The 24,682-nt window shown below is 44.1% G+C and overlaps 1 protein-coding gene across 4 annotated transcripts in view; it reads right to left on the bottom strand.

Moving 5' to 3' along the window:
• Nmdar1 (glutamate ionotropic receptor NMDA type subunit 1) overlaps positions 1-24,682 on the bottom strand; it is a 144,837-nt gene that overhangs the window by 9,437 nt on the left and 110,718 nt on the right. For all 4 annotated transcript variants that reach the window (XR_012885525.1, XM_037416492.2, XM_075871393.1 and 1 more), the window contains exons 7-17: positions 23,383-23,495; positions 20,051-20,225; positions 18,767-18,911; positions 16,057-16,264; positions 10,946-11,070; positions 9,391-9,555; positions 7,385-7,619; positions 6,832-6,980; positions 5,412-5,569; positions 3,954-4,126; positions 732-839 (exon numbers count right to left, since the gene is read on the bottom strand). Coding sequence is in view for 3 of the 4 variants with exons in the window: in XM_037416492.2 (XP_037272389.2) it covers positions 732-839; positions 3,954-4,126; positions 5,412-5,569; positions 6,832-6,980; positions 7,385-7,619; positions 9,391-9,555; positions 10,946-11,070; positions 16,057-16,264; positions 18,767-18,911; positions 20,051-20,225; positions 23,383-23,495 (1,754 nt within the window). In the remaining variant the exon portion in view is untranslated. The remainder of the gene's footprint in view (positions 1-731; positions 840-3,953; positions 4,127-5,411; positions 5,570-6,831; positions 6,981-7,384; positions 7,620-9,390; positions 9,556-10,945; positions 11,071-16,056; positions 16,265-18,766; positions 18,912-20,050; positions 20,226-23,382; positions 23,496-24,682) is intronic.

The raw sequence follows: 24,682 nt of genomic DNA, 5'->3' as shown, positions 1-24,682 counted from the left end.
AAAATAGCTACGCGAAAATGCATGTTCGATGACTAACAAGAGTAGTGTTTGGGGGCAGCTCTGTTGCAGAATTAATTGCGCATGAAGAAGTAATTTCAGTTTTTTTATTAGGTGACGGTTACAGTATATCAATAAAGAAGCGGGCAGCAAATAATACACGCGAAGAAAAAAAAATTGAGGAGAGAATGCTTAATCAGTTTTGCTGTCCAAGCATAGAACTGGTGCGGCAGTCAGGAGAATTACAGGACGTGGCAGAAGGATGTCATAGCCGAAAGAAAACAAAAACAAAAAGTGGGCCGCTTGGACAGTGCTACCAGGCTTGAAAAACAGTGTAGCTCGTGGCCCGCCTAGCCTTATCAGTAAGGTATTCATTGGCAAGATATTGAGTGCCGTGAACATAACACTGACGTCTGGATTAGCAATCTCTTAAACACTAAGCCTATAGTTACTCCGGCATTACTTATGAGGGTCATGATTAGCAGGCATCAGTATGATAAAAATTAGCACGACAATAAATGACAAGTTCATGATTTGCATGGGCTTAACAACTACTTAGATAGGCTGGTCTTAGCATAGCTGGAATTAATCGGTTGGACTATATTCCGGTAACGTGCGCGAACGTCATTGATAGGCAGAGTTTTCACTACACACGGCGCATTCTAAAGCTGAACATCTTCACTGTAGAACAATAAAATACCAGGAAGTCTGGAACAGTTGTTCTTATCACTTACCCGCCATGTTGGTAAGTCCCAGTGTTGCCGGAGTGCGTTCATTCTTGGTTTCGCATTTTTCGCCGTCGCGGATTATCCATTTGCTGTCTAGCTGCTCCATGTAGCCACCTGGATTACCGGGAAGAAAACAAATGCAAAATACTCACGAACGATTACGACTTCGTTCTCGTTCTAGTGAAAAGTCCGTTTATTGTGGCTCATTTCTGTTTATAACAATATCAGGTGTCTTACGTGCTATAGCTACAGTCTGGTTATGACGCTCACCGTATCTAATGGCTCCATAAAATTTTGACCATTTAGTGTTTTTTTTATAGCGCGAATTGATATCGCACAGTACAAAGGCCTCCAGCGTTTTACCTTCATCGTGATGCGACCGCCGTGTCCGAGATGTAACTCCTGATCTTTGAGTCAACGGCCGAGCAGAACGTCAGTGTGCCACTGCAGCGGACTTTCCACGTCTTATTTGTGATAACGACAACTGTTTCCACAGAATATGTAATGAGAATGAATAGTGGCGTTTAACTTGCCAATATAGAGACACGATTATAAGGCACGCCTCAGTGGGAGAGTCCCGATTTATTTTATACCTCATGTGGTTATTTATTGTAGACCCAAATTAAAACACAAAGGGGATTTTTGCATTACAATCGCATCGAAATGCGCCCGCCTTGGCAGCAAGTCTTACTCACGCTCTTGCACTTAGTAGTGCCACACTTTATATGTGCTAGGCCTTCATGACGGGGTCCTTAAAATAAGTTAAATGAAATTAGCTTGAAAGAGCAAACTAACGCATGCAAATATCTCAGTTCGTAAATTAAAAATACACCTGCGTGGAAGACTATGTTATGTAAATTTTCTCTATTCAAACATGGCCAGGGATTATAATCACTCAGCAAAATTCGTTCGTGGCTTAGTTTTTTAAGAATCTTAAATACTGTACAGTACAATTTGAATACAAGGCAGAGAAATAACACTGACTCTCTGAGTCCTTTCACTGATGCAGAAACCTGTGCATCAGTGTTCTTTACCTGCCCTGCTTTCAATCTGCACTACGAAGTATATCAGAAAGTCAACTACGAATAGGTAATGACAGTATGTGCTCTTCGATCGCTCGGCGTTTAGAAAGAAAAAAAAAACGTGGGACATAACAAAGATAAAAACCCTGCGGGCCTGATGAGGACTTGGTTGATCTTGGTGTTTCGAGGCTACGCCAACGTTTCGCATCTTCAATCTGCACGTGGCTGTTCCACGTCTTGTTAAGGCATATCAACGTGGCCCTCGGTAGTAGTGGTCAACTCCTATGGCATAGCTCGGACGTGAAGACACGCTGAGAAAGACCAATGCAAACTCTCTTCCCCCACCCCACAAATGTGGCCCAGCAAGCTGGGCTTGTCGTATTTTCACGATGTTAGAGCAGATGGGTTGCGCGCAGTGTCAAGGCGAATGGGCATAGCCAAGCTCTGATGCGCCGCGGTGACGTCATGGCGCATGCGCTGTAGCACGCAGCTGGCAGGAGCTCGGCCTACCCGTGCATGGGCTTGCAAATCGCAAAACAGGCGCGAAGCTAAACAAAACTGTGCCATCAATTGCTTAATTTCTCACATCGGATGCAACGTTATGGAAGCTAGCGGGACTCCTTGCAATAAATGCACTGCCATTAAGAAAAAGTTCAGTGATTTTACTACCCATAATGTTATTTTTAGACTGAGTAATATATGTAGAATATTTGTGCCTGGAAAATAAGTAAAGCCCATGACAACCGTCCACACACGATTGTCATTGGGTTTTTCAGGATCGCTGAAGGTCTTTGTGATCTCACATTGTGTGGCCTCCGTGATTAGTTTCGACAGCGCATACTAGAATTCAATCGTGCAGGTCTTGTTCACAGCGACGATATCCAAGCGTAAGACGCGCGGAGCGATACATTTCGCTGACCGAAAGTCTTGCTTAGCTTCCACAGCGCGTCGCCTGATGTGTGAAACGGATTGTAGGCGACGCGCGGTGACCTCATTGCCGCGCGGAGTTTTTTGTTTACGACAGACAAAGCAACGCTTGACTTGAACAGCTCGAATGTTGAGAGAGGGAAAGTAAATAGGGTGTTTAATCACGTGACTCACTCTCGTGCATCTCGAGCAGCGTGACTTAAACAGCTCGAATGTTGAGAGAGGGAAAGTAAATGGGGTGTTTAATCACGTGACTCACTCTCGTGCATCTCGAGCAGCGTGACTTAAACAGCTCGAATGTTGAGAGAGGGAAAGTAAATAGGGTGTTTAATCACGTGACTTACTCTCGTGCATCTCGAGCAGCGTGACTTAAACAGCTCGAATGTTAAAAGAGGGAAGGTAAATAGGGTGTTTAATCACGTGACTCACTCTCGTGCATCTCGAGCAGCGTGACTTAAACAGCTCGAATGTTAAAAGAGGGAAAGTAAATAGGGTGTTTAATCACGTGACTCACTCTCGTGCATCTCGAGCAGCGTGACTTAAACAGCTCGAATGTTGAGAGAGGGAAAGTAAATAGGGTGTTTAATCACGTGACTCACTCTCGTGCATCTCGAGCAGCGTGACTTAAACAGCTCGAATGTTAAAAGAGGGAAAGTAAATAGGGTGTTTAATCACGTGACTCACTCTCGTGCATCTCAAGCAGCGTGACTTAAACAGCTCGAATGTTGAGAGAGGGAAAGTAAATAGGGTGTTTCATCACGTGACTCACTCTCGTGCATCTCGAGCAGCGTGACTTAAACAGCTCGAATGTTAAAAGAGGGAAAGTAAATAGGGTGTTTAATCACGTGACTCACTCTCGTGCATCTCGAGCAGCGTGACTTAAACAGCTCGAATGTTGAGAGAGGGAAAGTAAATAGGGTGTTTAATCACGTGACTCACTCTCGTGCATCTCGAGCAGCGTGACTTAAGCAGCTCGAATGTTAAAAGAGGGAAAGTAAATAGGGTGTTTAATCACGTGACTCACTCTCGTGCATCTCGAGCAGCGTGACTTAAACAGCTCGAATGTTGAGAGAGGGAAAGTAAATAGGGTGTTTAATCACGTGACTCACTCTCGTGCATCTCGAGCAGCGTGACTTAAACAGCTCGAATGTTAAAAGAAGGAAAGTAAATAGGGTGTTTAATCACGTGACTCACTCTCGTGCATCTCGAGCAGCGTGACTTAAACAGCTCGAATGTTAAAAGAGTGAAAGTGAATAGGGTGTTTAATCACGTGACTCACTCTCGTGCATCTCGAGCAGCGTGAGCGTGACCTTGTCGACCCAGAAGGAGTTGCGTTGCAGGCCGATTCCGTACCCCGAGCGACCGAACTGCTCACCGGCCGTGACCAGGTCGCAGTGCTGAGCCGCCTCGAATTCCAACCGGGAAGAGTCCCAGATGAATGCATCCAATTGGCTGGGTTGCGCCACGTGGTCACGAGGAGCAGTTAAAAGAAAGAAAGATGGAATTAATGAAAGGCTACCACTTCCGTGCACAGTCTTCTGTGCGCAGTCGATTATTTTCCTTGAATGCTGCATTTGAAGGCGGGTACATGAGAGTGAAAGTTTCTCATTGAGGAAGAATCTCATACTTGGCAAGGCAGGGTTCACCAGAAAATAGTAACACATACCTTTTTTTATTTGAGTTTACACATCAAAAACGCTTGTGATCCAGAAGACGACTCACTAAAGGCTTGTTGCGACTCCGATCTATCGTCATTTTATGTTGTGGATCAATATAAACCGACTATAATACCTCTACCGACTACACTGCTCGCCGTTTGTTGAGACATGCTGAGGGAAGTACGCAAATCACCGAGTTATAAAACTTCTATAGTGATGCTTCAGAAAGGTGTTCAAGAGCAGGAGGATTATAATGGACAACAGTTTACTGCAAGACACAGACATATTACCGACTTTCGTCACCTCGCACTCTATTTTGTAACCTATGCGTACGAGGGATACTGAAGTATACAGACAGTCTATGCACTATTTATACTTCGTTTCGGACCAGAAATCCCAAATCATGAACCACCAACTATCCCAACTTTCTCTTCCAGTTACAGTATAAATTGCTTTCATTTGCTGAGAATCGCAGTTGCCGGCGGCGGCGAATTAGACATTGATTTGTGCTGGCACGCTCGAAGCTGTGCCTCTAAAGATTGTAGTACCTTGCTCTTGTGATTATTGTATCACGTGTTCCCCTCTCTAATTGTTCGCTTTCACAGACTCTCATTTGAATTCATAAGGGACGTTTAAGTAAGTTTAAGTGGTCAATAAAAAGGCCAAAGCAAAGTTCATATAAGTAAACCTAGCTTGTCCGAAAAGGATCGTCCATGACATGGTTAACATTTTGTACGTTCGGATTGCTTCCAGTACTGTCGCGGCTGTTTTGTATGATCAGATATTAACTATTATGGTATACCCGCTTGTTCTCCGCTACTGGTAAACCCTATATTTCACTGCTGGGTTGCCCATCGACCCGCACTACCACTAGGTATACACTTATATCGAGTGGACCCTCTCGCTATATATGCTACGATTCATGAATTGGGACCACTCAAAAAGTTTTGCTTGGGCCAAGGATGGACGGGTGTTGTGCACCAGTGCGCGAAGTTATGTGACACACTAAAACAGAAACAGCTATACGACTACATTGCGTAGGGCGTTCCATGGGGGAGTACTGCGGTATAGTGACTCACTTGTTCTTCAGGGCCTCGATGCCTTCTTCTACGGTCTCGTAGTTCTTGCCCTCCATGATCCTGTACATGTTGGACAGCTCCACCTGTCGCCGGAAGTACATGTCCACTGCGCTCCCTTTGACCGTGGCGTACGTGAAGTTCTCCGACGGATTCCGCAACTGCAGCGTGGATGGGGAATGAACGAATCAAGACAAGGAGGAAGCACACGGCTTAACGCTCAAACAAAACTTCAATTACACGAATTTCTAGTAATATAATTGTTGGAGCTTAACGTCACCAAAACCACGATATGATTACGAGAGATACCGTAGTTGAGAGCTCTGGAAATTATCACCACTGGGAGTTCCTGAACGTGTACCTAAATTTAAGCGCATGGCCCTGAAGCATTTTTGCCTGCATCGAAAATGTGACCGCCACTGCCGGGATTCGATCTCGCGACCTGCGGGTCAACATTTGATTGCCTTAGCCTATAGACCACCGTGGCGGGTCAATTATTTGAATATAGGGCACATTGCAGAGCACTGGCACTGAGATGTAAATGACGCTAGATGTGAACTGGTAAGCTCTTTGCACTGTAGATTTTCGATGGAGGCGAAAATGTGAGAGGCCCGTGTGCTCAGGTTTAGGCGATCGTTAAAGAGCTTCAGGTGGTAGAAATTGCCGGAGCCTTCTACTACGGCGTCTCTCACAATTAAATCAGGGTTTTGGGACTTGACACCGGAGGTATTATTATTATTATTATTATTATTATTATTGTGCAATCATGTTACTTGTAACTTATTACACACACATGAATCCCATCACGCATCATTGTCGTAATTTTACTACATATACACAACTTTTAGGCTTGTTTAGAGCGAGGGATTTTTGTCCTATACACAGCCACTCTGTCTTCGCAAACGTTGGTCACGGCCAACACCACATGAAAGACATGGCACTATTTGGCCACTTATGGCTCTTACGGCACGATGTTTCACACGAGCCATATTCAGCCAGGATTAGCCGGCACAAAACGGTTACAAACAGTGTGGGTAATATGCGAGTAAGTGCGCGACGCGTATTGCTGATTGTAGCTGAGCCAATACGGTAATTCCAGTATTTTGCGAGCACCGACTATAGCGTCACAGGGTCGTGACGTTTACGAAGTCGCCAGTCGGTGAGTTCGAGACTAAACATTTGATTGGGGCGAACATTTGCCCGGTAAGTGAAAACAAAAACAAAGTACAAGCGATACACGCTGTTCATTGGTAGCGGCAAAGAGAGAGTTGGCCGCCGTTAAAATGACTATCGGCAAGGCACATCTGCATGGATACATGCTACATCAAAGGTTGCGGTGTTATTGCTGGCACTTGCGAGAGCTCTCAAGAAACAGGCATTGCAGTAGCGAGCAACAGCCGTCAAAACGGTGGAGGTTACTTGCCCTTGGGTCATTGATTCCGGATAGTGAAGATTCGGGCTTTTCTAAGACGAGGAATGCTGCCAGGTTGGCAGTGTAGGAGGCTACCACAATCATGGCAAATCCAGCCCAAACCATTCCCAGGACGCGGCCGCTGAAGCTTCTTGGAGTGCCTGCCAGAAACGCAACAACATTGATGAATACCATGACAGCAACCAATGATTTAGATGATGATGACCATGATCATATTCATGACTAATGTTCACTGCAGCGCGAAGGCTTCTTTAAGCTAAATCCAGAAAACCCAATTCTCACGTTGTGTACTAGTATAATCCTTCACTTTGGAAAGCTTGTAGACGACTCTCTTGCTAAGCTAGACTACGCATTTCTCATAAAATAAGTGATTGCACAGTCTCACTCCTGCTAGAGTCTTGTATACGAACGGCTGTTGCGTACTGTAGGACACATCAGCGCAAACAGCACAGCCAAGTTTCTTTACAATAATTTTCTGAGGAAGCCTTAGTGGTTATTCCATGGTGACCTCCATGGTCAACGTTCAGTTTCAGGAGGAACGTACCTTCAGCAATACCGCTATTGAGCAGTACTCCCCACGCGAACCAGATGGCGCTGGACAGGTTGAGCGCATCTTCCTCAGTTGCATCGCTGTTTGGGAGCTTGTATCGACCGAAGGGGCTGAACCGGTCGAGGAGGTACAGCGCCAGCGCCACCACGTGAACGGACACCATCACCAAAATCCATAGCGTCTTTTGGAAAGGCTGAAGAAATGACGCCAGTGTAGAACTCTTGTCTTGCTGCGAGAGGGCATGAAACAGAAACAAACACAAGTGGTTGCTTCTTTTGCTTTGAAATTTTGAATATCTGCGAATTCGGACGTAAACACTTCAATGATATTTCAGGGTGCTTCATGGTAAACTTAGAGGTTCAATGATTTCGAACATTGCAACATTCCAGATACTAAGGGCCGGGGTCAGAAAACATCAGTACATGCTTGACTTGGACTACGACCCAGTAAAAAGGGCAAAAACTGTCCAAAAAGTGAAGCACTTTTGACAATTTTTGTGCAGTGTTATTGCACATCACTCCAAAACACATGCCGAGGTTAGAAGGATTTTTAAGCTACGCCATTTTCTGGTTAACCTCCCTGCCTTTCCCTCATTTTATTCTCTCTTAAGCTACGCCTCTGGCAACACTGCTGATGTGGTTGGTGACTGAAATTCAACATTTGTAGCGTAGGATTACCTCAATCTGGATAAAGTAAAGAAGAAACGGGGGGGGGGGTATAAAGGCAGCGATGGTAGCCAGTCCAGAAGGACCGGTATGCTGCCCCCCCCCCCCACACAAACACACACACACACACACACACACACACACACACACACACACACACACACACACACACACACACACACACACACACACACACACACACACACACACACACACACACACACACACAAAGGAACGGCAGAGTTATAAATACGGAGAAAGAGAGGGAGGAGAGAGCACACGCACATGAATCCACACTATAGAGTCATCATAACGCCATAAATCTATAACCATTGGTGCAAGTCTGTTGCCTTTAAGAAGTTGAGCACTCTCTTTGTCACCTTCACTCACGATGAAGTCTCAGAACGACATTACAGAATGGTTTCCGCCGTCATTGTTCTCTGATCTATGTGAACTAGAGTGGCTGCTATTGGTTTTGTCTGCGCAAGGTGGCGGGGACTGTTAAAGATATGCTGTAATGTCTCCTCGCTACCACAGTAGTCACAAAAAGGGTTTTCAGCCATTTCGATTCGAAAGGAGAATGACTTCGTGATACACACCCTCAGCCATAAGCGGCTAAGCAGAGTGGCGTCCAGTCCGAAGGAGAGTGCCACCTAATTAGTGAAACTGACATAATTGGAACGTTTATAGAAATCTGCTCAGAGAGATAGCTGATAAGGGGACGTACATATGTGCCCGCTATAAACACGAACATTGCTGAAATTATCGCTTCGAAAGGGCAACCATCGCAAATCATTCTGCTAGTTTATAGGCCGTTTCGGCAACCGAATCTTGCGCAGTGAGCCTGGAAACAATATTTAAACCTACCTCACGCAAGTTTGAGCTCCCCTACTTGAAGACGAATAAGCGGTCATGTGAATAGCCGCTAATGGACTGTACTACGTGTAGAATTGAATGATAACGATATTATAGTGTCAAACTAAATTGACACATGATGAAATAAAGAAGAAATAACCGTTCGCATATAACCAGTGCACGCTATACCTATAGTTTTTATCATTTCCGTCTATGAATGTTTACATTTATGATTACCGGTGGGTGTTATATGTGGAAGTGTTTTTACAAGCAAAACGTATGTGAGCAGAAAGTGAAAATATCACTTAGTCTGTTGTTTCGTTTGTGTGCTTTTAGTAGTGTGCCTAATTATCATAAGCCCCGATCACATTACCAACTACCAACTTCCCCAAGTTGCTGTCCTCCTGGGCGATAATGTAGGCGCGCAGGTGCACCAGAATTACGCCTGCGTCGTCAGTGTCGATGGGCCGATAAACTCACCTTCTTTGCCAGGATGGTGATGCCTTGGTATTTAAACGGTTTGGTGAAGTCGATCTCCATCGACCTCTCCGGTGTGATGGTGAGCGGTGCGATGATCATGTCAGCGACTCCGCGCACCAGGTCACCAACCATGCCGGACCAACGTTTGTAGGTCGATCCGTTTACCTGGCAAGAAATGCAACAGTTTTTATCACATACTGAAGCGTAACCGTTTGCAGTGTGAAATTGAAAAAAAAAACTGTGTGGTCCCAATAAAATCGGCCTCAGATAAAAAACAAAAAACACAAGGAGGGGCAGTATTGAATATCTGAATTTACGCTAGATAAACGGCATTAGTTTGTGCAACTCAAACCGGAAGCACAAACCTGAAGTAAGGGCTAAGCTGACAATGAGTTAATTGAAACAATAAATAGTCAGCTACGGGTGTGTTTTTCTGAAAGTGGGACCTGGATGTATATGTACAGCCACGCAGTTTTTTAACCGGAACAAGCGAGCATCGACCGTCCAGTCGATAAGGGGCGTTTAATAGAGCACAGGCGAAAAATAAACGAGGATACGTGCATACCTGCAATGAAAAGTAATCTGCAGCTGTCTTATGGAATAGGGTGTTCCGAAAACAGGACACCAAAGCACCCGGAACAGGCGTTTAGAGACTAGACAGTGGATGCTCGCACATTCAGGTTAAAATAAATGGGCGGCTCTGTATAACACGGGAAGTTAAAAAAAACAGAAGCGATGCTAACATTGGCAATGCATCCTAATCGAAAGCACACTTGATGCAACTGCGTACCCGGAAATCACGTTACGGACTTTACAGAACTATTATAAGAACAGTTAGGTATGACCTGCCAGCTTCTTGACGGAAGTCGGAGGTGACGTCTAGTTGGTATATGTAAGTTGGAGAGGACAAAAAGGATGTCTAAAAATAAAAAAAAAATGCTTTACAATATGCTATGCCCTCGACTACTGACCCGAAGGTGGCAGGATTGAATGTCGGCCATGGCGGCCGCATTTTTGAGGGAGGCGAAAATGTGCGAGAACCGTGAACTTGCATTGTGGTACACGCTGAAGAACCTCTGTGGTCAAAATTTGCGGAGGCCTTCACTGCGGCGTCTCTCGTAATCACATCATGATTATGGAACGTTAAACCCCATCCATTATGCATACGATGCTATGTGGAGTGCGACGTCGTGCTGCCAATTCATTCCTCTCGCGCTGACCGTCAAATTGGGAGCGAAGTTGTTTAAACATCTGACCAAGTGTGTGCCTAGGTGCTTGCTTTATTTGTAAAGAACAGAAGATACAAGGCGGATGTGTTGTGATTGTGCATTGCTGAGAAGGCCGAGGACCGCATTCTACGACTACCTTAATCTCTAAATCATCTTCTGGCTAAATGCTGGCTATAGCCAGGAAACTAGGTGCAATATGACCGTTTTCCTAGATATACCTAGCACTTTTAGCGGGATCTCATTAAGAGTGTACTGCAGTTATACCGTCGTGCTATACAAAGAGCGATCCACACCTCTGGCTGTGAAATTGCCTCTTGCGTACTTACGAAATCAAATGTTCCATATTGGCCGTCTTGGACTTGATATAACGTGTACGTAAAGTTGAGTTTCTGGGCAAGGCTTCTCAGGAGATCCATGCAGTATCCTTCGCAGCAGTAGGGATAGGCAACACCTGAAAAAAAATTGCAGAAAAACGTTATGGTAAAGCCAGCGCAAGAAAATGTTGTTTGCGGGTAAAAGAGACAGTAAAGGACACAGTGAAATCTGGTGTTAAAGGTGCTAATGGCGCCCAGCTGGAAGGAAGTGCCGAGCAGGACAGCGAAAGAGGAGTGGGTGGCTCTAGCACAATTGGTGCTTGAATTGGCTTAAGCAGGGCCTGCCATTCGTCCTTTCCAGTGAAACACACACACACACACACACACACACACACACACACACACACACACACACACACACACACACACACACACACACACACACACACACACACGCACGCACGCACACACGCACGCACGCACGCACGCACACACACACGCATGCGCGCACGCACACACACACGCACGCACGCACACACACACACACACACACGCATGCGCGCACGCACACACACACACGCGCACACGCACACACACGCACACACACGCACGCACGCACGCACGCACACACACACACACACACGCACACACACACACACGCACACGCACGCACTCAGAGAGAGAGAGAGAGAGAGAGACAAAGTGTCACAGAAATTTGCACAAGATCATAAGAAAAACACAGGATAACCACAGCTTTCCCAATGGGTGAGACCGTGGCAATTTTCTTTGTACGGATTGTATTAGGGAAGTCTTTGTACTACAAAACTTGGCTTGCCCGTTGAATGGACAGCAATCGCTAGGCAATGGACACAAAGAAACATATAAAAAAGAAAGAACCAAACGCATCACGAACGAATATTTTAATGATGTCATAGCTCGTGCTTTGAGCGCCCACACATGTTGATAAAAATAGGAGTATAAAGACGAAGCTAATGATAGGTTTCGCGAAAAGTAAGCACAAAGTATTCCAAAAGAAATTATAAGGTTGTGGTTGGTTGCTCAGTTTTAGGTTCTTCTACGAAGTTTCCTGCTTGTTTCTTTCTTTGTTTTGTGACAAAAAAAAAAAAAGGTCACGACGTACCTTTTATCTAGCGCTAGAAGAGGCAGAAAACCATTACTTTTCTCGAGCACTCTATTCTAGGCGATAAAATGATCCATCGCTTCTCAAATCAGGACCGATGCCGCAGCGTGGCGAGAGGAAGTAAAAAAGACTAAAGGCTGAAAGTGGCGCTAAGTGGTGAGTGGCTGAATAATCAAACGTGTATAACGAGAGAAAAAAAAAGAAATGGAAGAACAACGTGATGCTTAAAAAAAGAAACTTGACGAGATAAAATCACACTGAAAGAAGCACAAAGGCCGTGCACCAACATGTGGATAGATATCCCAGCTTTGCTACTTCGTAGATCCAACCAGATACAAAGAAAAAAAAAAGGTCTCTCAGTAATGAATGGAGCGGGGCGAAGAATAGGGGGAATTAATTTGGGCAGACAACGGCTCTGACGCCAATAGTCGCCGCTCTGCGCGCAAAGTGAGACGAGGTAAAAGGCACAGGTGAAACCGCAGCAAAAAAAAAAAAAAAGAAAAGACGAAAAAGAGATGTGATCAATCTGGCCACAGCTTTCCACTGATGGGATGCCTTTCCTTTTTTTCTTTCTCAGCCTTACGAGCGCTCGGCATTGGTTTACCTGGGCCATTTTTGTTTCGCATCTTTGGCGCAACGTTTATTGTGTTATTGCTCCTGACAGGTCGTTATTGTTTTCTTCGTGTATTACTCTTTCGGAGGCCCTCTCTTTCTTGCCATCTTGATTGTGTTTGTACTCCCTGAGGCCCTCAGGTGGTGAAGACTCGGAAGCATTTTATTTGACTTCTATTTATATTTTCCTTTATCTGACGGGGAAGCAGATTTAGCGTTGTTTGGCCTCTTGCGTAACCGACGTCGCCATTGGCGCTGTGCGCCGAGCATAAGGTGTTTCCTTTTCCGCTTGTTCGGTACGAAACATCGGTGTTAGCAGAAGAGTCAGCGCCGCCTTTTAGGGGCGAAGCACCTGATGGTGAGGCTTGTCCGATGTCCGTAAGTTACGGCTACATTAATGGGGTAACGTTCGGGAAGCGTACAGTAGTGGGAGACCCAAACGCAGGTTTAACATCAGACTAATATCAATCGTATTTGCGGCAAAACAATGTAAGACACCTACAAGCACAAACATTTTATACCACTCGGCTCCTTGAACGATGACAATATGAACCTTAGGACCTAGCTTTTTCGTCGGCTCTCTTTGTCGCTTTATTTCACTCAATATACATTATATGTGGCAAAGCTAGGGTAACATATGTGACTTCTCCCTTCCAAAAAAGGATTAACGATAAACTAAGATATATCATAATTGAGAGAGAACAATATAGAGCAGCTCCAAGCAAAAACCCTTTATGATTGTCGGTGACTTCAACGTAGACATCAAGGACCTTAGGACCTAGCTTTTTCGTCGACTCTATATTTCGCTTTACTTCACTCAATTTACATTATATGAGGCAAAGCTAGGGTAACATATGTGACCCAAAAATGATAACGATAAACTAAGATACATCGTTATTGTGAGAGAACAATATAGAGCAGCCCCAAGCACAAGCCCTTTATACGTGTCGGCGACTTCAACGTAGACATTAAGGACCTCAGGACCTATAGCCTCGCCAACTCGTCACGATTCGCTTGGTGGAGATGTGGGGATTTTTCCTTGATCTTATGACGAACACGTGTATAATAATAATAATAATAATAATAATAATAATAATAATAATAATAATAATAATAATAATAATAATAATAATAATAATAATAATAATAATAATAATAATAATAATAATAATAATAATAATAATAATAATAATAATAATAATAATAATAATAATAATAATAATCAGCCTGACTACACCAACAGCAGAACAAAGGCCTCTCCCACGTTCCGCCAGTCACTGGTTTCTGCACTTGCTGCAGCCACTTTATCCGTGAACTCCCTCATCTTCCCATCTAAATTTCTGTCTCCTCTTTGGGGATATGCCTTATCTGGGACTGCAGCCGGTTTCCCTTAATGAGCAGTGGTTGTCCTGCCCACGTGTATAATCGAACGCTTTGAAGCTAAACGACACAAAGCGTGTAACAAGTTTGCACTATGATGTACTTCTGTCAACCGACTTACAGGAAACAAATTAGGGTAGCTTCGCACTTCAGTGTTGCCAAGCCTGTAGGATCCCTTAAATATCCATATTTAGACAGTCTATAGATTTTCTAGACCTATACCTAAATTGTCTATAGCTAGTCTACATTCCTTTTTGTAAGGGATGTGTGGAGCTGTGCTCCCTTCATTGTTTCTCTTCAGTTTTCCTCTTTTGTCTTTCCTTTTTGTCATTCTCACTTTCTTGTTGTTTTTTTTTCTATTTATTTCTAATCATTGCTTACTATGTCTCTATTTCTCTTTTGCTCATTTCCAATTCCCATTCCCAATTCCCTATTCACTATTATTCCCATTTTCTCTTTCTCTCTATTTCTATTTACCGCTTTCGTCCTCGTCATTTTTACTTGTTTTTTCATGCGTTACGCCAAGTGCCCTCGTTGTTTTTCTTGCCGACGATGATAAATGATCATCATCAAGGGGCTAGAAGAACGAGAGGAAGCACTCTTCATTGGCATGAGCGCACGGTGAATGTGCTACACACGAAGCGTTACAACAACAGGCGACCACAACAGTACAACACAGTACACGACTGCGTACGACGGCCCCGCCACTATAGAAGTGCTACGCGCTTAAAAAACAAAACACGAAGAAGGAGCACGAATTGCCACCAACAATGCTTATATGCGTAAAGAGACGCGCGCTAACTGCGATGGGCATGTGCAATGTGCCAGTTATCTATTAACGCCTTGCTCTTCCCATGTTGAGTTGAACTCATTTGTTTCTTCCCGCAGAAATTACATACATACATACATACATACATACATACATACATACATACATACATACATACAAACATACATACATACATACATACATACATACATACATACATACATACACATACATACGTACATACATACACACACATACATACATACATGCATACATACATACATACATACATACATACATACATACATACATACATACATACATACATACATACATACATACATACATACATACATACATACATACATACATACATACATACATACATACATACACCACCCACCGCAGTGATATAGTGGTAATGGTGCTCGACTGCTGACCAGCAGGTGGCCGGATCAAATTGCGGCCGCATTTTAGATGAGGGCGAAAATGCTTGATGCGCTTGCACTTAGATTTAAGTGTACGTAAAAGAACGAACCGCAGATAGCCGAAATTTTCGGAGCACTTCACTACGGCGTCTCTCATAATCAATTCGTGGTTGCAGGACGTTCAGCCTCCCCATCTTATTACCAGTGGCGGATATAGAGGGGAAGAGGGGTGCGGTAGGGGCGATCGCTCCCCCCCCCCCCCAAAGTCTGTCAGCACCCCCTGCCCCTCTATTCAGTGCTTGCCATTCACCTGCTATCACCGGTTAGGAGAAATGAGTGAAACCACTGTGAGCACACATAAACAGTATTTATGACATTACAGTGTTTTTGTGCTAGAAAAAACAGAAAATAATGACCATGCCCGCCTGTCAGGTGTTAATTGAAGTTACCCCCCCCCCCCCCCCCCTAAAATGGGTGGCTGTATTCGCCCCTGCTTATTACATACATACATCACCATGTACACGCCCTGAGGTAATTGAAATTCGATTGTTAATTTTTTTTATTTGGATGAGTGCCTATGAACAGCCCTCAGAGCCCTGGTGATGGTGCGCCTTGTTAAAACCACACGGAAGACTGAGCGCGATACAGCGCGCAATCGTAGAAGAAATACAAACGTCAAAATTCAAACAATGCAGTAGTCAACCACACGTGCACGCGAGAAAAATACACCGAACGTCACCAAGAACGTGCACTGGTACGCGAATACTCGAAAGGCAGGCGGGTGCATTCGTACCGTCTGTGCTGTTGGTCCATGGACAGAGTATCTCGGATGGCAGGCACTGAGACTCGTCCGCGACAGGCCTCACCCACACAAAGGGCCTCTCGGCGATGGTGGCGACGCGCAGGTGCTTGGGGATCACGTAGCCCAGCGGCGTCTCCGTCTGCCGCCCGGGCCAGACCACCTTCTCCAGCTCCAGTTCGAGCTCCATGCTCATGGACCACTGCGTGTGTCAGTTCAGTTCAGTTCAGTTTATTCATTCATTCAAAATACAAAATTCGTAGAATGTAGTATGCAGACGAGGGTCCCAAAGTCAAGCGACTGCAGTAGGACCCTCGGCTAACAATAACAATAAAATTATTAATTATAAGAGCACGTAAAATACGCAACACATGTGAAAAGTAAACAGTGAACTTACATAAAATAACATCAAGTAAACAAAAAAGGCAGTCAGAATGCGACACAAGAACAATAGTAATAAGTTATACAAGTAAAACATAATCATGCCATAAAGCAATAACCTAAATTTGCAAAGTCTTTCCGATTTCATGCCCGGATACATAAGAATCGTTAAGTAATCATCGTTGTCAACCTAGTTATGCAAGATGAAGTTTTTAAGATCACGTTTGAATGCATGAAAAGATGACGATGATTTTAGTGTATAGGTGTCTCCGATTAGCACTTTAGAGACGTTGGTAATGCTCATTTTGCGACGCCCCGATTCGAAATGTCAACGCCGCACACTGATGTTGGGGACTTTCGCAGTTCTACGGTTAAAGTCATCGTCGTCACCTCCATGCAACATATCTCGGGACTGGTCGACCACCCGACCTTGACTGCTCGATTCCCGGATGACAACACCACTCATTACTTGACTTTATACACGAGGCTACTTTACACGTGTACTTTTTAATGAAAGATGTATGACGCCTAAGGGTGTTAGGGCAGACATTGAAAAAAAAAAAAGAAAACGAAAGCCTGCCATTAGCAGATTAGTAGCCTTGCAAACTGGCTTCAGTGCGATACCAGTGTTACACGGACACCTTTGATCGCAATCCGGATGGAACTACAGATCCAGATCTGCATCAGGGCCGATCTTGACTGAGATCGGTCCGGTTCTGTTGCGTCCATATCTTTAATCATGATCAAGCTCGATCGGAATCAGAACAATCGCACTCAGGCTCGTGCATCACAATTCAGCTTATGTGTGTGCCAACTACTTGATCAAGGTTACTGTGGACCATGTAGCAGCAGCCATGGCTAATAGCCATTAATAGCGGGGACACTCGCTGCACTGGTGATTGCGGCTAAACCCGGTGCTTATCAAATTTACGCGACAGGGATTGGCTTCATTCTGCAAGTTTTGTATCGAAGCCAATCATAGATAAAAAAAAAAACGTGATCCGGATCAGGACCGATCACACAAAAAAAGTTTTACACCAGTGTTGAAAAACAGATCCACATCGGCTCTGATCGCCATTAAGAAAGCATGTACGACGCTATAATAATATCCAGCGATCGTATTTACTCGATTCAGTCGAGATAATGTTTCGTTTCAGTGGGTATTTAACGAGAGAATGGAGATTAGTTTCCTTGTACACCAGTGCGTTTATAGGGGCATCGGTCCGCGTTGTAACTGCGGGTACACCTTTCCCTTAACACAGTGAGCACATCATAAGACATGCAGCCGGGCAAACTTACTTCTGACAAGCCTGCATTTGTCGCTGCTTTTTTCTGAATCAACTCTTGCTAAGCGAGCACGCGGCATCTTTGAGCCATTTACACGTCATCTACCAAATGGAGTGGAAATATGCTATTTCCCACACATATATGGAGCCTGTAAGATTTGGTAAAGAGAATTCCTGTACACCTTCAAGACATTTGGTGCAGACTATTTGTGTATGTGTCACTGCAAGCGATTCTGACCACTGGGTATTCATCAGAATTGTGGTATGAGATAACTGAATGTTAATATTGTTAGGCCGGCGCAGACAGCCAGGCAGGACGAAGGGGTAACTATAATCGTGTGTCCACTTGTTAACCGTGACCCTTCGTCTTGCTTCGCGCTGCACTGCCTTATTGCAAGCGCTCGTTCTCGTATTATCAGCAGTGTCCGTTATTCCTGCTGAGCGTTGTACCACCTTAAAGCAACACTAAAGAAAAACAAAGACTTTTTTCTATTGGAAAACTGCACTTTGTAAACTCTAATGCCATATGTTTTGCTATCATAAGTTCATTAGTAGCGAAAAAAAATATAGTTGAAGTTTAAAACTTGAGCCGTATCTTGTGCGTTACGCGAAAATTTTCAAAATGTATTTTTTCGTATTTCCGCGAAATTGGCTGGATGAAATTGTCTGGAACTTCATATGCTTGATTTATGGCACTCACAGATGACAATGTATTTCATTTTTGTTGTTCAGACGCTATGTAGAACCCAGTAGACACCTTCAAAATCTATGACGTCGTGGCGTTTGGTGGGGGAATCTCCAAGACGCGTCTCCACCCGTATTTTTCTGTTAGCGCGCTCTCGTTCACCAAGCGTCGTGTAAGAGAAATGCTTTCGGGATTGCGAAACGATGCTCCACTAATACGCCAGAAATCGTTTATCTCTTCGGTGTACATATAAAGAGCCTAATGTCACTCGACGTCTCGGTGTAGCGACCCTGGACTCACCTTGGAGAAGACGTACTGACCTACTGTCTCGGTGTAGCAACCCTGGACTCACCTTGGAGAAGACGTACTGGCCTACTGGCACGTGGCTTCCACGCACCACGTTGAGAATGTCGTAGTCGCTGTCGAGTCGGTCACCCTTGTCGTCGAATCGAACGCGTCCTGTCTCCCCGCGAAGCAGCTTCTGTTTCTTGAGCAAGCTGTCGATGCAAGGTATTCGTTTAGTAGTGCTTCCGCGGGGGGCTGCTAAGTAAAGTGATTCGATCCATAGAGCAGCTGAGATGAATGGCACAGTTGATCAGTCTCTGACAATCTCAGTTACCAAGGATTCAAGATGGTAATAGGAGAACGTTCTTATTAAAAAAACTAAGATATATAAGCACTATGATTCAGCTTTCAGAAGTGGGCCACTTCAAGCAAAGGAAAGTACTCGTTGAAGATTGTGCGGAGCTCTTCCCACACCCAGATAAACTGAGACGAACGACACAGCTGATCAGCGTCTCACACAGTCTCAGTGGATCTAGGCAACGCATTGTGTCACTTCGCAGAATGTCCGATACGGTAATGGAGGAATGCCCTCCTTAAACAACTTAAATGTATGAGCACCAGGATTCAGCTTTTAGAAGTGGGCCGCCACCAGAGAAGGAATTTCTTCGTTCAACATTGGACGGGGCTCGTCACTACCAATACGACTCTCATTCACTGAGCTCGTTATGGTCTAGTATAATTAGCCCTTGACGAATCAGGTAGAAACAGTCGATTAAGCTTCTAGAAGAATATATAGACCCTGTAGCGATCGACAAATGATGCTACTTTCTAAATGTGTGGCTCCATCAGAATATTGTTGTGTTTGTTTCGGACAATCTCTTTCCAATTTTTAATGGTTTTTGAATTAAGGCATTCAGCGACGAGCTGGCCGACCAGCTTTGGGCCGTCCGGCAAGCTGAAGATGTCGCCCGGGTGCAAGGACTTTGAGCGGTCACCTGAGGCACTGCCATCATAATCAACGGAGAGTGGGAAGGGACAGGGGTTAATCCCCTCTTCCCCCACCTCACTCAGTAAAACTGCCGGACTTTAAATAAAGTCTATTCATTCATTCATTCATTCATTCATTCATTCATATCAACCCAAATATAAAGAACCGATTTGACATGAACACATGGTATCAAGCAAGTGGAGTAATGGTCACCTAGTGACTGCCTTGACTGACATCTCTGCCATGTAAGGTTGGGCATTGTTTTCCTAATTATATTTTTATGGTAACACATGGAAGGGTTACGACTAAGAGCTAAGATTAAGTGAACCGGCGTAGTCTACTAAAAAGCGAAAGTGTGCAGACCTCACAAGCTTGAGTCCAGACTCCCAGGAGTTTCCAAGCATGCTGCAGCTTATGTTGGGCTGAGTCATGTTGGGGTCCTTCTGCAGTTCTTTCAGGGCTAGGGCTATCACCTGCACACTGTCACGTATGTGGGCTCTCTCGTCTGATGCGTTCACTAGCTCTAACCCCAGCACTCCTGAAACAGATAAAAGATGTAAACAACTCAGTCATTTGAATATACGTGATTAAGGTAAGGGTATGTTGCTGTGATAGCAGCGGATGGCTAATGCTATCATTGTAAGAGTGAGGGTACTTTATTCACAGTAAGCACAGTACAGAGCTCACTGCAGGGGCAAGGGTTATATCAGACAATCAACCAACCACTACCTCCAATAATTGTCATAAACAGCCAATATAATTTAGTGCTTCCAAATAGCATTAGCCAGTAATAAAGTTACACGTCTAGATTTGCCGAAACCGGAAAAGACAAATAACAAAGAATATTACAACAATTTAAAATCTATAGTTGACACCTATGTCTCAGCAGTGACACTGATTAATTGCAAAAAAATGGTTCAAGAATTGAAATGTGGAAGCGGTTCCTCAGATTTCACACAGAACGGACATGCAGAAACAAGGATAACTCTTGACGTACCTGCTACAAAAAATGTCAATAAGAAGACTATTGAATCAGTTGAAAAATATGCACCTCTAGGATGAACATTAACTGGAGAACGTATTCACGCAAACTAAATTTGCAAAATAAAAGGGATAGCGTGTTGCACATACGGCCGCCATTCTCAACTAATTATCGGTAACTTATCCGTTTTATTCACCAGAAAGTGCAACTTTTCTGTATGTTGCCAGTTATTAGCACACAGCTCTCCCATAGTAGAGCACCTAGTGCTCTAAATCGTTAGCTTCTTTTAGGGGCGAAGCTCCTTATAGCGGCACTCGTTCATCCCTCGTAGTCGTAGTAGTAGTGTGTAACCAGTCTTCCATTTTGACCTCCAAGGTGGTGCCGGTGGGAGATTTCTTCTGTGCGTTGTTGAACAATAAAAAATTCGCAGCGTGCGTGTTAACTAAAAGCCGAATTCTCCTGTCTCTCAATCCCCCTTAGAAGCCATTGGTATGTACATTGAGTGCTATCTGACAAGAAAGGGGTTGCTACGTTATACTCGCTGGGCGTAACCTCCTTGGTTTTAGAAAGGTTTATCGAGCGTTGGGCCGCAGTGCCATGAATACAGCGAACTAGTATATATTATGAACTCGAGGTGGTTAAAGGTGGGAAGTAGACACGAAGCGCAAGTCGTAAGAAAGTGTGCGTGTGCCTCCTCTTGTTCAGTCCTTGGAATATCCGCTGGATGACGGTGCTTCTATATGAGGAATATATGATGAAAAGATGCGAGATGGTGGTACTTGGAGTGTTGAATAGGTGGACGAACGGACACACAGACAGATGCATGGACGGACGCACGGATGGCTGCACGGACGGATGAACGCATGGACGGACGCAGGAGCGGATGCATAGACGAAAGCAGGGACGGACGCACAGATGAACGTGCGGACGCACGAACAGACGCACGCACGGACGGGCGGATGGACGCACGGGCGGCCACACAGACGCACGCATGGATGGACGGAAGCAAGAACGAATGGACGGACAAATGCTTCGCTCCACTCTCCATCATTCACTCCGTGGATATGCTGCCATTTTTTTTCTAAACATGCAGTGCTAACCATGCTTTCGGGTTTGTATTGGTCCTGCCCTCACGGGAGGCAGTCACAGCGACGTTCGATGTCGTGAACGTGGCCACGTGTCACGGCGTAATTTTTGCTGACACGTGGCCTCATCAGGCGTGAGGAACACGGGAAAGCTTGATGCTCTTCAATAGCAGAGTACCAAGTACTTGAAATTGTTCGCCACTTTTTCTAAACGAACACGACGAGTGGGGCAGAAAGCTGGTGAATGACAACGAAACACGAGAAGAATCTAAGGATTGTCTAGCGCGCAATTAAACGAGGAGTGATAGGCGTAACTGTACGAGTGAAGAGGGCAACAGGGTGGTTGAGAGCACAAACAAGGACATCCAACGAGGTTATCCTTGCAGACTTGAAGGGAAACAAAAATGAACTCTGGCAGGTCACGTAATAAAAACAATATGTAAATGGTCCGTGCGAACGTCGGAATCAACACCAACACATAAGAATGGTGGCTCAGATTAGTGCACAGCTGGGTGGAGTGGCCAGACAGAATTTTAGAGGCATAAAATGGATCAGGGCACAGCGAGTTCAAGATCTCTGGATGATCCCTTGATCGGGCTATTGACGTAAGGTAGACTGTTCCTGATGACGATAATGATGAGGATGAAACTGAGCTCGTTGTTTGAGTATACATAGCGGTTAAATTTGGTCATAAGTTATAATCAACATCGTCGCGGGCGAGACCCCTTGGTGCACAAAATTGATGGAAGATGCTCGGGGGCACAATACTTTATATGTGTACATGCTGAAAGGTCATGTTAAACTAAAATATACAATTAGCTTGACGGGCAGAGTCATTAATATAGCTGAAATCCTGCTGTATGACGGAGTGAAAAGTGTATGCGCAAGCAACAGAAATAATTACGCTCGATAATCTATCCGTGATCTTCGCCTTACCCGCACTTGTGAACCTCTTGTGATGTATGCACAGCAACTTTTTTTTCGCGTTTTCGGCTTCCTCCACTCCACCTGTTCTATTCCCATACCGTTTAAACTATGAGAGTGCGTGCTATGTTAAATTAGAAAACCTCGCCAACTACAAATGAGGGCTCTTGGGACACAGTGGCGCTTGCTTGCTCGGCGTGTTTGAGAATCAACATTCGTCGTAAAAATGGATTTATTTATTTATTTAAAAGTACCTTACTGGCCCCATGGAGAGCATTGAGTAAGGAGAGCATCACAAAATAAAAAAAAAACCAAAGAAAGCAAATACATGAGTGCAAAAAGCGTATAAAATAATCACGTGATGGCAATGCAATACAAGAAATATATTTAAGTGGCAAGGGTTACGTTACATTGCGTTACGGCAAGGGTTACGTTACCAAAATTGTGTATCAACGTAACCACCGCCATCAATGTCAGTTACATTTCTTGTTTTGGTGACCCTCTGTTTTACATATTCTACTAATCTTCCCGTGTGTCCACTTTTACTCTTTTCAATTTTGTTTAATCCCCCCGTGCCAGTGGCAAGAATATAGCTACATCAGAAGTGCCCTTCAGTGACTATTGCAAATGACTTTTGTCCCTGTCTTGAGGAATTTCATTATTGTTTGGTCGAATAATTTACGAGTGTTCTGGAAGAATCTCACCATCGGGCACATTCGGTGCTCTGAGGGCTTGTTCAGACACAATCCAGACATAGCCGGGACTTGTCATATTCAAAAAGGCCACTTCGGAATATATTCCCGTCGCATCTTCTGCACTGGAACAGAAATGGAGGCATTTGTTTGGTAAGCTGTCAGGGCTCGCGCAGTTCACTGCGCAGAAAAAAAGTTTGGGGTACTTCTGGATTTGTAAACGTCAAAACGTATTGCAGGTTTATCAACGTGAAGCTTTTTACTGAAGCTAATTTACTGCTTTTAAAACTTTGCGAGTTCTAAGTTCCTCAGGAGTATTATTCAGTTAGTGTTTTTGGCATTATTAATTACAAGAGTTATCATACGACTTTTCCATCATTTTCTGAGAACCACGCGCCTTTCAAAAAAAAAAAAACCCTTACTAGGCCATACGCGACAAAATCACCCTTTGTTTGCCGAGACATAATTCCATAATAATTTCTTTTGTTATTTTACAAATCGCAGGACTTCATGCGATATCGAAATTGTTCAGTCATCCTGGCTTTATGCCTTGACTACGAATCGCTGTACAATTGTGTAAGCCTTGGAGGTTTGTCAAGCTGTAATTCTGCTGCAGCCCATTGCTTATTCGAACCTAAATACAGGTTGAATTTTTTGATACCGCTATGCAGTTATGAGACAAATTGTGCAAAGACCTTCGAACAGCTTTGTATTAGTAGAGTTTCGTCATAATCTGTATTGAAACGCAAGTACATTTAAATTACGTTTCATTATTATGCGTCTATCGTGGCCGGTTAAGACACTTGGATTTTGTAACTTCGTAGTGTGTTGCGATTGTTGATAGTGACATATTTGAAAGTTCATGTGTTTAAATACACAACGTGTTTAGGGTAGCACGCGTTCAAATACGCCAAGCACTGACTGTGTTTTTCAATGTCGAAAACGAAGCAACAAAATATTTCAGTAGCTTTCAGTACGGACGCCAAAGTCATTTAGCCAATAGCGCTCAGAATGAAACACCAACATAGCCTTCACCAGTGACTTATATTCAATCTTTAACCGTGAAACCTTAGTTATTGGGTAACTCTCTGTACTCTGTGAGTGACATAATATGGACGCGAAATAAACGTTTTATCTAAAGGGTCTTTCATCCTTTATCTGATGTCTTTTCTTTCTACTTTTCATGACGCGAGTGATTGGTGGCCACTATACATGTGTTAGCTGGTCTGTTGCATTAAGTCATTAGATAACTTGATAATTACGCTGGGAAAGCCGATTGAAAGCTATCTTCTCATAAAATACACATTTAGAA

Source organism: Rhipicephalus microplus, chromosome 8 (assembly GCF_043290135.1).
Source record: "Rhipicephalus microplus isolate Deutch F79 chromosome 8, USDA_Rmic, whole genome shotgun sequence".
Classification (NCBI taxonomy): domain Eukaryota; kingdom Metazoa; phylum Arthropoda; class Arachnida; order Ixodida; family Ixodidae; genus Rhipicephalus; species Rhipicephalus microplus.
Note: the sequence above shows the minus strand (reverse complement) of the source record. Positions and strands in the feature narration are given on the sequence as shown.